At 41.6% G+C, this 15,605-nt stretch overlaps 1 protein-coding gene across 8 annotated transcripts in view; it reads right to left on the minus strand.

The window, feature by feature from the left end:
* The window catches only part of TRPM3 (transient receptor potential cation channel subfamily M member 3), a 493,595-nt gene extending 483,413 nt beyond the window's left edge, over positions 1-10,182 (minus strand). For 4 of the 8 annotated variants that reach the window (XM_078061333.1, XM_078061332.1, XM_078061331.1 and 1 more), the window contains exon 1: positions 9,669-10,181. In XM_078061333.1, the coding sequence (XP_077917459.1) occupies positions 9,669-9,845 (177 nt within the window). In that variant the 5' untranslated portion in view covers positions 9,846-10,181. Of the gene's footprint in view, positions 1-9,668 lie in introns of all 8 variants that reach the window. The other 4 variants (XM_078061329.1, XM_078061328.1, XM_078061334.1 and 1 more) reach the window with 3 other exon arrangements.
* Positions 10,183-15,605: the final 5,423 nt, after the last annotated feature.

Below are 15,605 nucleotides of genomic sequence, written 5' to 3' on the forward strand. Positions count from 1 at the left end.
TTTATGGGTGCCTGTATAATAGTTCATTCTTTTAAACATTTTTATTCATTTCTTTCTCCCAGCAAATAGATGGATAAGCATGGAAATGATGCAAAAAAAAAAAAAAAATTATTTACCTTCCTTCCAGCTACTTCTTTGTTGATCTTAACCAGCCAGTACTACAATAATTTTTCTAATGATTCTGGTATCTTTCCTGAGAAATTTATTTTGACTTTGATTTATTTCTTCCCAGTAGGAAACTGATAAACTAAGACTTCTATTTTAATTCTCTCCATAATAGCTGATAAAGTAAAATAACTTAATGCTAACAGAAAAACAAATTCTAAGTCACATTTACCTTTAAATTGAAATGTCAAGATGCTTCAATAGGATTATATCTACATAGTTATCTCTCGACACTTGCAAAAGCCACATTTAAAGAAAGCAAGGGGCATCTAGGTGGCTCATTCAGTCAAGTGTGTGACTCTTGATTTCGGCTCAGGTCATAATCGCAGGGTCATGTGATAGAGCCCTGCATTGGGCTCTGTGCTGGGTGTGGAGGCTGCTTAAGATTCTCTCCTTTTGCCCTTCCCCTCTCAATCACACTCTCTCGCACTCGTGCTCTCTCTCTCTCTCTCTCTTTCTCAAAAAAATAAAAGAATGGCCCAGCAAGACAACTATGTAGTATTTCTTCTAATAATACTTTCTCTAATTCAACAACATTATTAAAGGTAATATGTTAAAGTCTCTTAGATCACAAAATTAAGGAATGCCCTTTCTCCAACATAATCAATAGATGAGGTAATTACAATCTCTCACTTTCTCTTTCAACAAATATTTTCAAAGCAGGTATCTGGTGCTACCTATTTACAGTTTCTTTCTTGAGTATGTAATTTTATTCTGCATCACTTTTACCGAGTATTAATTATTGGTTCAATTCTTTAACTAATCATCCAATTTGGGGAACATACGAAGTATACTCACTCAAGCTCAAAGTTTTCTTTAATTAGACAAAAATGCCAAGACCCTGTAATAGCATTTGATTCTTTTGCGTAATAACTTCAGAGAACTGCATCCAGAGCACAGTCATCTATTCAGACATTTACCTAGTCAAGTGTAATTCATCTAGCACTCAAAATATTCTAAGCTCTTTGCCAAATGCACACACCAAATTGTCTAAAATGATTCTCATGAGGTGAAAGAACTAATATTACAACATGCTAAAAGCAAAGATAGAAATACTCACTGATTTTTATAGACATGCATAAAAGGAGAACCTAATCTGGTTTTGGGGATTCGGGGAAATTCTTCCTAAATTCATCCAGCTCACCTGAGTTCAGTATTAAAATATGGGCAGGAGTTAGGTAGGAGGCGTGACTCAGATTTCCCAGGCAGTGGAAATAGCTTGTGTAAAAAGCCCACCTACAAGGAATTTCAAGGTTTGAGGAAGGAAAGACAAAATATAAAGGTAAAGAAGTAGGCAAGGGATTGATCACTGAGGATGTTATATACCATACCCAGGAGGTTAGATTTTAGTCTACAGGAGAAAAGGAACCACTGAAGAATGTCAAATATGGCAGCATCCTACTTTTACTTGCATTTTAAGTGGACCATTCTGGTGACAGTAGGAGGGATCAATCTGAAGTAGACAACTATAGTATTTTGGATCCAAGAATAAGAGATTAATCTTGGGAACTATGAATAGACAGAAGGAGTAGAGACATATTTATGAGGAAACCTGGCAGAACTAGTTGGCTGATTATGGAAGGGATGGGAGCCAACAAAGTAAAAGGCATAAGCCCAGGTTTTCTAGTTCAGACAACTTGGTGAATGGGTGATACTAATAAATGGGAGAAAGTATGGAGAAGCAGCAGATGCAAGGGAGCTTGAGTAATTCGGCAATGGCAGAATGATCAGGGCAAATATTGGACTTAGTGCTTTCTTTGCTGCAGAGTTTTTCTGCCTCCAAACCATGTACGTACATCATTTCTTTACGTAAACAAGAAAGAGGTTGATGTGCCATGCTTTACTTTTTTAAAGAGATTTCTTTTAGAGAGAAAGCAACTGTGGGGGGTGCGGGGCGGGAGGGGCAGAGGAAGAGGGAGAGAGAGAGAGCATCCTCAAGCAGAGTCCCCACTGAGTGCAGAGCCCAAAGCAGGCCTCGATCCCACAACCCTGAGATCATGACCTGAGCCGAAATCAAGAGTCAGACGCTTAACCCACTGAGCCACTGAGGCGCCCTGCCATGTTTTCTTTTAATACAGGATACCACTTATCTACCATACATTTCTAGCACCTAAACTAGCTCCCTGCGTGATCCCTTAAGAGACAATTATGAAAGTTATCCAATACTCTGTGAGCACGGGGACTTTTAAGATACGGAAACATCATGGGCCTATATACACTTAGAGAGAGATATTGTGTGTTCAATTTTCAACAATAAAAATCAGATACTGAGGTGTGGTCATGCCAAAGGCATAATAAGCCAGTGTGTCTCTTTACTTAAGTGTCACACTTCAGAAGACATAGTCTCCAAATATTACAATGCATAAGGTTCATCTGTATTGCTTGTTTAAATGCAGATTCTCAAGGTCTTCCCAGGGGTTTATCTTAGTAGGTTTGGGCAGAATCCCAAGAAATTGATTCTGTAACAGGGAGTCTTGGAGCACACTTTGAGAAACACTTCAAGGGTTCATTTGGTGCATACATCTTCCTCCAAGGCAATTTAATATAGAAGATGTTGCTGTTAAGAGATTTATAAATAGAATCAATTCCTTCCTTCCTTCCTTCCTTCCCACCTATTTATCCATCCATCCACTCTTGAAAAATCTTTAATTATTTGGGGGAGAAGAAGTAAAAGTTATCAATGCTATCCCGAAACTCAATTCCTATGCACGTGCCTCTGAAAATGGAAGTAGAGAGCAGCCACCGGTTGGTGAATTTCCAAATGCTTTTAAAAATAAATTATGTGTGATAAACGTACAAATTCAATATCCCTCTCCTAGAGATTTTGTTATGCCTGCCCCCACCCCACCATAGCAGTTATACTACTGTATCTTTCTCATATGCTCAAGAGCCAAGAAAATTTTGTTCAGCTCAGCTCTCCTTATTTAATAATATTAGGCATCATTTAAGAAAAATTTCAAGTATAAAACGAATTTACATTTTGAATGTGTTTTTCCAAATGAAAGCCCAGAATGTTCTCTTTCTCCCCTCCCCATTCTGGTCCAGAATCTCTTCCTGCATTAGTTTTTGAAGGCTGTAGGGTACAGTGGGCAAGAGTAGTTTGGAGCAACTCCACCACTGTAGGCATTGGTTATGGCTGCTTTGGCCTTGGCCCCCAAGTAAGTAGGCCACTGCTCACTTGGTATAACCACCTTCCATTGGAATCAAAGGAACATGCACTTGAGTGACCTCTGCAATCCCAAGGGCACAGGTGAATGATAAAGGGGGCATAGATACGATATTGCAGAATTTTTACCCTACACACCATCTTTGGGAGCTCAGGTTCACAAATCTCCAGGTGAATTCAACAGAATAGAAACACCTGAAATTGTATGTCACATGACCGAAAACAACTCGGGGAAATAATATATAAACAAAACAGAGAGAGAGGGACAACCATTCCTCCAGATTATTTTGTCATCTACAAATCAAAACAGGGCAGCTGAACTCAATTTACTTCTTTACCTGTAAATGACCGCTCATGATTAAATTTTGGAAACCTGAACTGTTTACTTAAAACCTTTTGCTCTCACTGTTTACTATCACAAAATCTGTTCTGCCCAGATGCCAGCATAAGAAAGGGCATTTAATCTAGTTTCCCTCCAGCTCAGCTGAATCTATGTCAGCTCTTCTCCATGTGTGGTCCTTCTAAGAGCTGTTCACATCACAATCACTGAAGAGCTCGTTAAAATGCAAATTCCCAGGCCCACCACCTACCTACTGAATAAGCACCCCTGGGGATGGCCTTGGATATCTGCTGGGGTCACAAGCTCCCAGGTGACTCCTAAGCATCTTCAGGATTCCACATACTTGCATTGTTTGTTTATTCTTCAATAAACATTTATTGAATACTTTTTTTTTTTTTTTTTTTGGTCAGCCAGAGCTTTTAAAACTCCTTTTCATGTCAGTAAGAGAGAGGGAGAAAGGATAAGATCTAGTTGTCTGCAGATGAGCCTGGAGCCAGCTGATGTTACCGCAACAAGATGCGGGAGGGGAGGATGAAAATCCACTGCTGGAGAGGCACTGTTCTCTTTACCTACCGGAAGTCCTACCTACAAGGAAGGCAGAACCCTTTCCCTTGAGAAAGACCTTGCCCCGTATTACTGGGACTCCACAAGTCATCCCGGAGCCAGGTGGCCCTGCACTCAGACTCCCAGCCACATCCTCCCTCTTTCCCCAGCGACCACACACTTCCAGTCTTTTTTTCCGTAACAGAGGGCACCAGAAGACAGAGCTCTCCAGAGAGACAGGAGGGTTTCTTGTTGCCTCAGGAATTTCCGTCAGGCTGCCCGAGGAACATTTCACAAAAAGGCAAGTCACATGGTGACTGCTCAGCAGCCTGAATCAAGCCACCATCTGAAACACACCGGACAGATTTTCTCTCTCCCGTGTTTCAGTTTGAGCACATTTTCTTTTCTTTTTTCTCTGCTTTCTCTCATTTTCTTAAAGGGAATCTGAGGCTGGCTTGCTGAGATGAAAAGACATGTTTCTTTATTAGAAGCCCTTAACATTTTTCCTGATAATACACTATGTTGGCCTACAAGCAATTGATTCTTCAAGGGTCTCATCTTTAAGGCACCTAGAATTGGCCCCTAAGATACTCCCTGACCTTGCTCGCCAAGGTTCACCGACACATCTAGATAGAACACGAGTGTGTTTTCTCTCCGGTGGTGGAAACTTACCTGCTACTCACTAGCAGGTGGCTCAGGAGGGCCTCGTGCTGGCAAAGCAAAAAACTTTGGTTTATTGACATTCCTCTATGTGCCACATAAAAATTCAGGATTTCAGATGTGAAAAGGAGATTTTGGAAGTCTTAAATTTAAAACATACATTGAAATGAATCTCAACCTGTTTCCTACAAGTTCGAGACCATCAAAGGGAAGTCAGTTTCCGGAATGCCTAGCATCAACTGTAGAAGCAGAGAGACTCAATTCATCTTGTCATGAGGATCTCACTATGCTTCAGGGACAGTATCATGGACACTGGTTACCATTACAAGGAATCATAGAAATAGAAAACCTTAGTAATTGAGCAGAACTTATGCTCATCTTGTAGCCTACCTTGATCACTACTCTCAATAATTCCCCTTTTGTTACCCAGTTCACTTTCATTAATCCTTTGGATAATAATAGGAAACGGAGGAGAAAAGTGAGCTTTTTAACTAGATTCCAAAAAATTGGGAGTTTACTATGCATACAATCTAAAAAAATTAGAAGAGATATTCCTGATTGCATATTATTTACTTCAAAGAGTCCTGTGATCAAGTATTCACTGGGGCTCATACTCACCAATGACATGGAATTACTTCATTTTTTCCTCAATCCCCCTGGAATAACTGACATACCCTTTCCAACTCAAGAAAGAGAAACCACAAAATGAGAAGTTCTATCCTTCCTTCTCAAGACTTTTCTTTATTCTCAGACAGGGGGACCTCTAACCAACTAGCTACAAAGATCAAAACTCAGAACTTAGCCTAAATTCTTCCCTTCACCACAGTTAATCAAGTTAACAAAGCTCTGTTTATTTTAGCTCCATTCCTACTGCCTTAGCCCACATCTTCATCAATTCTCTGGGCCTCCAATTTCACCTCTAAGCTTTCGATCCTACCATCTTCTACCCATTCTAGAGAGTACAGCCAGAGCAATCTATTTAATACCTGAATCTGGAAGTCACCTCCCTGCTAACATCCCTTTGATCATACTCCATAGTTTTCAGGATAATTGTCAAACGTCTTAGCTTAGCAGCTAAGGCCCTATATGATTTTAAATGCTGCTGAATGTTCTAGTCCTCTTCTATTTGAATATCCAATCCAGTTGAACTATTTTTAGCCTCAAGAGATTATGTTCTTTCATACCCACAGAGGATGGTAGCCTTTACCACATGGAATCTTAGCACTGGATACAAGTCAAGACCTAACCTCTTCATTTTAAAGAAGAGGACACCAAGTTACAGAGAGGTTAAGTAATTTACCCAAGGTCACACAGGTGGTTAGGAACACAACAGAATTAGGATCCAGTGTTTAGATCTAACTCTCCAGAATATAATTTCTTTAATCTATTTTGACATTGCTCCAAGTACAAAATCAGACTCCTTCTCAGTATACAACTTGGAAAATCCTAAAATGATAGGTCTTGGTCTTGACAGACAAACTGGCTTAAATGTTTGTATCTAAAATCTGTTCAAAGTACAGAGCTTCCCCTTCCCTTAGTGCAACCCATTTTCAGAAGCCTTCTCTTCAGTAAGTCCACTGAGACTTCAATACAAACAAAGCTCTCCGCCCTAAAATTAACCTTCAAATTCATCATAAGTTACCAAAATAAAAATTTCCCAAATAAAACAATGGCAGAGGGCAGACCTAATAATGAATATGAAATATGCTAAGAACATTCTGTCACTGAAATAAACTTGACTTCTTGTGATTAGCAAGATGAAATCTTAAAACACTTAAGAATGAAGCAAAGGACAACCGAAGAGAAATAGTTTGGACAGGGTCCCATTTGAAATGGATCCGTTTGAAAACAGCCTCTGTCTTTTGGCTATCATTATCATGAGCCTGTCCAAAAATTCATTTTCGAGTGTTATTTCCAAATGCAATCCCAAATTCAAAATGTGAGTTGGTTGGCATGTTCAAAATTTGCTCTGAGATGGACAAAGCAACAAATGAGATGTTTTCAGAATGAATAATAAGTATATTCCAACATTCATTCATTGAGTTTAATTCATGCTTCAGATGCCAGCCTTCCGCTTCTAATTCCTTAGTATCCTGTTTCTATTAGGAAATAGAGAAAACAGGATTATAAAGCCATTTCTAAATATTAACATGGTGCTGAAATAAGGTAGCCAAGAAACATACATTCTCAAGGAGAGGGCAGCGAGGGAAATTGGCTTGAGCCCAGTCTGTGAGAAATGGTGAGTGATCTGGGGTTAGCTAAATCTGACCATACCATCACACCCTCTACTGCATTACTGACAAGTCAGAGCACTGGAAAAAAAAAACATATCAGAAAGATGCTTGGAACGGGACCAAAAATTACCTGTTGAGCGGGAGAATTGGGTCTGTTAGCTTATGATTTCAATAGACTCAGGGATGCCCAGAGAAGCCATCCACTAAATTACCATGGTGGTGACAGTGTGGGAGAGGGAGAATAGGAGACTGGGAAGGGAGGGAGGGAAATAGGAAAGAACAGTAAGAATCACAGTTATTAAGTATTTAATTTATAAACTAAGCCAGGAAGAACACAGACCAAAAGATGCAAATGATTACTCAGGAACTTCCAATTTACTTGAAATATAAAAGCAGGGCAAGAATACGTAGGGATTAGCAAAGCAGATAAGACAGCAGTAATCCAAAGGGGGAAAAAACTACACGACATTCACATCCAGAATGTTGCTGATGTAAAACTGATACACAAAAGTAGCTTTCCTTTCTTTTTAAGTCTTGCTGAAAGAATCTGGTATCACTTTTTTTTTAAAGGGTTTGAAATATGTTCACTATCTGAAGTTTCCTAGGACAGGTATGCTCTTTCAAAAATACAGATGTCATTTACAAAGAAACTTCTCTAGTAAGACACATCCTGTCTTTCATGTATTGAGAGAATTGGAAGGATCCTCATCAGTATACTTTATTAGATGACTTGTTATAAAGCACCATGTTAAAAAAGCATGGTGGGTGTCAACTGTATACCAATCACAGTATTGACAGTAGTTTCCATTTAAAAAGACAACAGCTGTTCTCAGAATAAGTAATCTACTTCAAATAGATACTTCTCTGCTGGTTTTGTGACTAGGAAATGATGAATAACGTTTTCCATTAAAAAAAAACTAGAGCATTAATGAATAATATATTGAGAGTGCTATGCACATACCTGTTAAGAACGTCATTATGTAAGTTAAAAAGGCTTATTTGGGGGGTAGGGGCAATGAATGACTTTAAGTGAAAAATGGTTCTCATTGCACATGGGATTGCTAGAGTCAATTTTCTCAGTCCTCGTTAGATTTGCCAAGACATCCTTTGCCCCAGACCCTTGATTCAATAGTGATGCTAGAGGAAAATTTACATTCATTTGTTTCGTTCCCTGGCCCCATTCTTTCTCATGCCCTATCACACACGTTGTTCCTATACAGCAAAAACACTTCTATCCAAGGACACTTCTCTCCCACTCCTTATTCCCAAATTGGCTTTTCCTCCTCAATACTCTCTTAGGGAAGCAAACCATCGCCATGACAACAATATGATGGGGGTTTGAACAGGACATGGGGCAGCCTTTGTCAAAGTTAACATGGGGTTTTAGTTGAACAGGATAAGGAAAACTCAGATACTGGGTAATGCTCTCTTGTGAGGAGCCACTTAGTTGTGCAACTAATTGTCCACATCAAACTTAAACCAACCAAACCAGAGCCTCAGAAAAAAAAAAAAAAAATGCTGCAAGTGTCATTTATTCAGGACTAATTCTTTAATCCTTCACTATGGTCAATTAGGCTCAATATCCAGTGGTCATTAAATCACAGTATCATATTAATATGGAAAAGAGAATAAAGAACTTTGCTTTGCCTTTTTAACTTCACATGGATGTGGGACATCCAGAGATACGTACTTTTCCCAAAAAAGTGTTAGCACATTCTCTTTTCTAGGAAAAAATACTTGTTTTCTGCACCTTTTAAATTTTATATCTATTTTCTTCCCCATTAGATAGATGATGAAGGTGAATTATATTGGAGTTGTGGGGACTTTTTCAGTATCTTTAATGTATTTGCTTCTAGAAAGAGGAGTGCTGCAAACACAAGGTGACAATTCTAAGCTCAGGTGTAGTACCATTCTTTTGTGTAACTCAGAGCCGGAGCTCAAGGCATACGTTCAATATATATTTAACAACACTTTCCCACTACTGGCTTCACTTAGGAGACTAAAATTATCATGCCTTTCTAAAAACAAGGACACCAAAGAAGTCACAATCTGATGAGATTCATTCTTTGTCTTTACCTGAGTGACCACCTAAGGACACAAGGCTTTTAAAATAGTGAGGAGAATCCTTTGTTCTCTCAGGTTCCATTTAAAGGGAAAGTGGGTCGAAGGGCTTCCCCAGGGAGGGGGAAAAAAAAAAACCCAAAGAACCAAACACCCAGGAGTAAGAGATTTCACTCCCACTACGGTTCCCACCCTCCCAAAGAATTTAATTAATTCTATTTTAGGGATGTTTAGGGCGGGGGGCCGAGGGGAGCGAGCACTCAGGCAGCCCATTCTTTGCCACCATAATCTCATTCTCAAATGTGGCTCAGACCATCTCTCCTCCCTGACACCATGGGGTGGTGATGGACCGCTGAGATCCTCTCCCAGCCTTGGGCAATGGAGCCAGCACCGTAAGCGTTTGTGCTCCTCAAAAGGTGTGTCCCAGCCCAAGTGCGAAGTTGGGTATTTAGACCTGAAAAGCACAATCAGAGCCATTCAAAGCAGCAAGTTACAGTACCTTAAGAAGTCTGACAGATGGGAGAAAGGCTGCGTGGCACAGCTTCCGGATGGTCCAGTTTAGGGGACGAGGAGCATCAGTTTGATTCATGACCCCTTCCAAATTCCACCGGGAAAACCAAAAACTGCAAACCTGAGCAATGCCTAGAAAATAAATGGTCCCCCACTGCCTTGGCATCCCATGGTCATCTCCACACCTGCAAATTCCATCACGGCAGAGGCTTCCTGGAACTTGGGAGATTAGTCAAGTGGCGTTGCCTGAGCCACTGAACCTTCTTAAGAAAGCCACCTCCCCTCTCCCTGCAGCCGTGCTCATGCATACCAAACGTGGCTGAATGGAGGCACAGTGCCGGCTGCTTCGGGGAGGGGATGCACGGTTTTGAGGGAGAAGGACAGCCTGCACGAACCAGCCTGTGGTCGCAGTCAGAGCAGCCTGCTCCGAATGCGCGCTCCCTCTCCGGCTCTCCTCCCAGGGAACGCAAGTCAGGCACTGGGGGAGCACCCGGGCCATTTGCTCTGTTCTCGCTTGCTTTGGGGAGGGGGGGAGCCAGGAGGGGAGCAAGAGGGAAAAATCAATAAAGCCAGAACGAGCAACTTGCACTTTCTTGCACAAAGCATCTTTGAGGGGCTGGAAACTGGCACAAGGGGAGGGGCTAGGACACAGAGGGAGAAAGGATGCCTCCAAATGATAAGATAAACACTCGCCTTTTGATTTATGTGACATAATAAATGGAGAGCTGTTGTAAAATGGATCTACAGTCAAAGGGATCTCTGTCGTGTTCCGGGATTTTTATTAAATGTGATAGAAGGTCCTCACCCTGGTATAGACATTATATAGATGACGGATAGGCGGACTGACAGAGAGAAGCGAACTAACACACAGCCGCTGGGAGCGGCGAGTTATTCCTTTCATAGAAAGCAGTGCAAACTAACGTATGTTGGGCTTACCTTTTAGAAATGGCAGTTTCTAAACTGGGGCTTATATCTCCCTGGAAAGCCACTTGATACTCTTTCTCTGCAACAGAAATTTAACCCTCAAGGTGCCACATAGGATGCTTTCCATTAAAGATCGAGTTTCCTCAAGTGGGGATACCCACCCCCATCATTTTCTAAGGACGGCTTTAAGAGTGAGAGAGAGAGTGGCTGAGTTAGCATGATTCCGGCACCTGTGGTGAAAGAGAGAATAAAGGAGAACTTTCCATCTGAAGGTAGAAACTGGATAATTTCACTTAAAGTGGTGAAGTTCTGGTGTTGGCAAGAGGAAGGTCAAGTCACAACCCAGTGTGAACTCCCGCCCTCCCCGCCCCCCACCAGGCATCAGACCTTGGTGGGTGTAGTTGACCCTTGGCTGCCCAGGAGAATCCCCACATCCTTATAGCATTGCCATCTTCCAGATTTTTCCTAAGTCCCTCCCCATAACTACTCTGATTTTCCATTTCTAATGACCTCGAGGAGATTAGTAAATCCTAGCCCCACAGCTTACGCATTCCAAAGCAGAATCGAGAGAGGGGAGAGCAGATGTGACACACTGGGACCCTGCTGTAATTCAGATTTGGGGACAACTTGAATCCTCCCTGGAGTGTAATAAATACCTGACACACTGCATTACAACACTATTTCCCTCACGACGATCCTGTGTTAGGGAGCTAAGGACACTTGCAGAAAATCTCATCTATTGGTGGAATCCAGACCACTGACTTGCCTTGTAAAAAATTCAGTGTCTGAGTCTCTTCTACTCAACAATTTCACTTTAAAAGATTCCCCCACACAGTTGGTTCATTTTCTGCCACCATTCTATTTCCACAAAAGATTAAGGATAGCTTTGAAATAATAACAGCTCACACGCATTGTGGTCAGCACTCTGAATGCATTACCAAAGTTCCTGTCAACAGCACCCTATCAAGTAGATGCTATGGTCATATCCCCACTTCAAAGGACTTGAGAAATTAGTAACAGGCCTAAAATACATAACTAGTAAAACCAGAATTTAGATGGAAAACGGTCTATTAGACTACAAAGACAAGTGTTCTCTTCTTTCTTTCATAATTATGGGAACCCAGCAATAAAGCCAGTGCCTCAGTTTTCTGGCGATTCAACTATACAAGAGCTGAGCTAAAAGCCCTTGAAGAAGAAATGCTCCACATTTCTTCCAGATCATTGCTTTGCTGTGATGTTGATGCAATAGTAAGCAACATAAATTCTAGAATCAGGCTGCATGGTTCCAGTTCTAATTCTGACCCTGGCCTTGGGCAATCTGCTCACCTACTCTGGGCTTTAGAGTCTTCATGTGTAAACCGAGATACAAACAAAACCGCACACCTGAGGTTATTCTGAGGACTGAATGAGCGGCTATCAGCCAAGTACTCAGAACAGCGCCCGGCACAGACTGAGTCCCTTCCACCATGATTGATCTTCTAGGCAGCTTGTGTTGATGTTGAGGTAGGAGCCCGCTGATCATTTCCATTAAGTGTGCACCAGTGTGTGCACTTCTAGGACCAGATAATGAAGCTGAGCAAGGCAGATTAAACCTGGCTGTTTCCCATGAGTTAACCGTGAGTTTCACAAATGGGGTAAAGAGGAAGGTGGGAGCCTATGGGGTCAGTATGGGTTTCCTCATGCTACACTGCAGGGTGGCGTTTGGCAGAATGCAAGATGTTGCCTTTAGTGAAGCTCCAAGGCTCCAGGCTCTCTGAGCTATTAAATGCCACACGGTGGTTCCCTTGTAGTTGTGAGAAGTCCGCCCCAAGAAAATGCTGAAACACGCAGTTGCCTCTCCCCTTGCCCCCTCACTGTTCCAAACTGTTAAAGGACCCCCACACAAATGCCAGCATCATTCTGAAAACACACAGCCTTTGATCCTCCTAGCCCCTTTAATTTTTAGCGAATAACTTTAGTCAAAGAGAATAGTTAGGAACCCTGCAGAACAGCAAAGGAGGAGGACTCTCAGCTCTCTCTAATGGCAATTAGAGAGAAGCACAGAACCTCTGGAGAATTGCTTTGGAGACTACACCGCAAGAGAGGTATAAATCAAAGAGGGAAGGCAGTGCGAGAGAGGAGGGTTTTCTTCCATCATTGGAGTAGTTTGGGCCAGAATGGTCTGCTATCAAAACATCTCAAAGCCGGGTTTTCAGGATCAGGCCCCCTTCAAGAAACTAAATTTTCTCATGGAATGATACCTTCTCCCGGGTTGGAGAGAGAAGTCTAATGAGGGAAGAGCTGAGAGGAGCAAGTCCAGCACTGGATGTTAGAGTCTCAGAAATCCAAAATGCTTGTGTACCAATTTTATGAATGTGGATGTTTACAAATGTACAGAAGAAATTCTAGCAGGCTTAAAAATCTGATGTGACCACATTAGCTTTCAGGATCCTAACAAATAGTAAACCCAACATAGCAAATCTCTGCACTCTGAAGTCTGCCTTTGCACAAACTAATTCTCTTTCATGCTACATAAGCCCACTTCCCAGTGATCATCTCTGCATTTTATTTCCTATGTAAATGATGCTAAATTTAAGAATCATGGTAAGATTTGAGCTGTCTCATGGTTGACAATGAGCCACAGTACAGACATTCTGCATCCCTTCCTTTTGAAAACCAAGTTCCTTCTCTTTAAAAAAAAAAAAAAACTCACGGCACCCTCAAGGTACCACTTTGCACACTATCTTCCTTTACACCCTTTAAATATAAAGGGACCTGACCCATGATCTGAGACAACAGAAAGGAAAGGACCCGGGCAGTTCAGTGTTCCAAAGCCTCCTATACCCAATGCTCAAAGACAAAACAAAACAAAAAAACTCCAATTTTTCACAGTACAACACTGAAATTCATAGTTATCTGGACATTAATTGAGCAGCTATTTTCAGGCTCTAACAGTGAACTAACGTAGACAAGTGCAGAAAAGTAACATGCAAGCATCCAAGGGAAATGTAGGAAGAAGCCTAACGGTCAAACCTTTGCAGATAACTCCATTTGCCACAATATTCTGTAACCTCAATATTAACTTCCTGCTTGCTTTCCGACTGGCCTCAGCTATTAGCTTTGTTGCATTTGATAGTTCACCATTTTTATCAGAAAATCATTCATGTTGTCAACTCTGGCAATTTAACATTCTTATAAAAAAAAACAACACATGCTTTTCCCATTTCTTCCCTTTAACTACACTCAAATACAGCTATAATATTGTTAGGAATTTCTAGATGCTTCTACAATATTTTCCAAAATAGCAAATCTCTTTATAGATTCCGTTGATACTCAAGAGTCCTTAACTTACTTCCAAATGTATGTTCTTCCAATAGATGAAATAACTTTTTTTCTACTGAAGGTATTTTTCTTCTTGGCATCTTTTATAGGTAATAGATTCTAAAGTACACTAAAATCTATTAAAATAAATGGCTCGCATTTATAGCTTCAAGGGCATTTATTTTGTGTAAAAGGACGAGATCTCAGAATCAGAACAGTTTCCTTCTCTGTTCCCCCCCTACCCTGCCCCCAGTACCGGGATCTCTCCCCACTTCCCTGCCTGCTGTCCACCCTCCGCACGGGCACCTGCAGTGATGGGGAGTGGGTGAGGCTCTGAAGCAGCCCATTCCATGGTTGGACAGCTCTAGCTGACAGGAAGTGCCCCACCCCCACCCCGAGTAACTTCCAAGGCAAGTCTTCCAGAGAATGGCTCTCCAAATGTACAAATGGACAAGCTCCCCTGAAACCTCCTCTCCACATGGACATCTCGGACATGCTGGAGTGCAGTCACTAAGAAACTCTCTTAGGGTCATTGTCTACATTACGTTATAAAGGTACTTTCCATATCGTAGTGTCTAATCCTCTTAAATGCCTTCAATTACTTCTCATAATGGTCCTTCTGAGAGCTTTAAGTAACAGCGGATACACACACAGACACACACGGACTCTTCCCCCAATCTCCGAAGTGAGTGTGGCCAAACAGAAGCTCTGTTGCAAAGTGGCCTCCGTGGTACCCAACGCCTGCAATGTTGTGTGTAATTTACTTTTTTGACCCCGACTCATCAGGGAGGTTGTGGTGAGCCCTGGCTAAGGAGAAGCCCATGCTCATATCAAGTCATGGGTAGAGATTGGACCATCTGTGCTTCCTCCTCTGTATCTTTACCTGCCCACTTTGAAGTCAGACAGACTCATTTCAAACTCAAGTCCCCCCTCTCACTAGCTGTCTGGTTCTGGGCCAGTTACACAACCACTCAGCCTTGTTTTCTACGTGGTAAAATGGGGTCTACAATAGTTCCCCCCCTTGAGGTCTTCATCAAAATAAAAAACAATTAGCACAATGCTTATAGGGTAAACATACATTTAAATGGAGTTACGGTTACGATGATGATGGTTATTTCTTCCATTGACACCACGGGCCTAGCGCTTAAGAGCCCAAGCCATACGTCCAGTGGCCTGGATCTGAATGCCCTTTACCATGTACATGTCGCTTTGAGCAGTTTCTTAAGCTCACCATGCTTTAGTTTCTTCATCTGCGAACTGGGGATAATTATACTCCCTAGGTCAGAGGAATACTGCGAAGCTGATTAGCTAAGATGCACAGAGCCCTTAAAGAGAAACTAGTGCATGGTTAAAGTTCAAAAAGTATTAGCAATTGAAACTACCAATATGAAGTCCTATGTACTGTCTTTCCCCCAAGCCACTGCTCTAGGACAACCAAAGCAAAAACACAACATCTCCATGCCCTCCTTTGCTTCCTTCAGGAAGAAGATAAGCTGCAAAGAACACGAGAGGAAAAGCACATGGAGCTTTGCCTATGGCTCTCCTCTCTGCAGCTGAAGGGATCATATATTCCATTAAAAGAGTACAAAACTTTAATATAAAAATGTTTCACTTTGGAAAACCCTAAGGCATATAAGCAGCTTCTGTCTCACCAAAAATAGAAAGCCTACACATACACACACAGACACACGTAAAATGTATA

Source organism: Halichoerus grypus, chromosome 14, assembly GCF_964656455.1.
Source record: "Halichoerus grypus chromosome 14, mHalGry1.hap1.1, whole genome shotgun sequence".
Taxonomy (NCBI): domain Eukaryota; kingdom Metazoa; phylum Chordata; class Mammalia; order Carnivora; family Phocidae; genus Halichoerus; species Halichoerus grypus.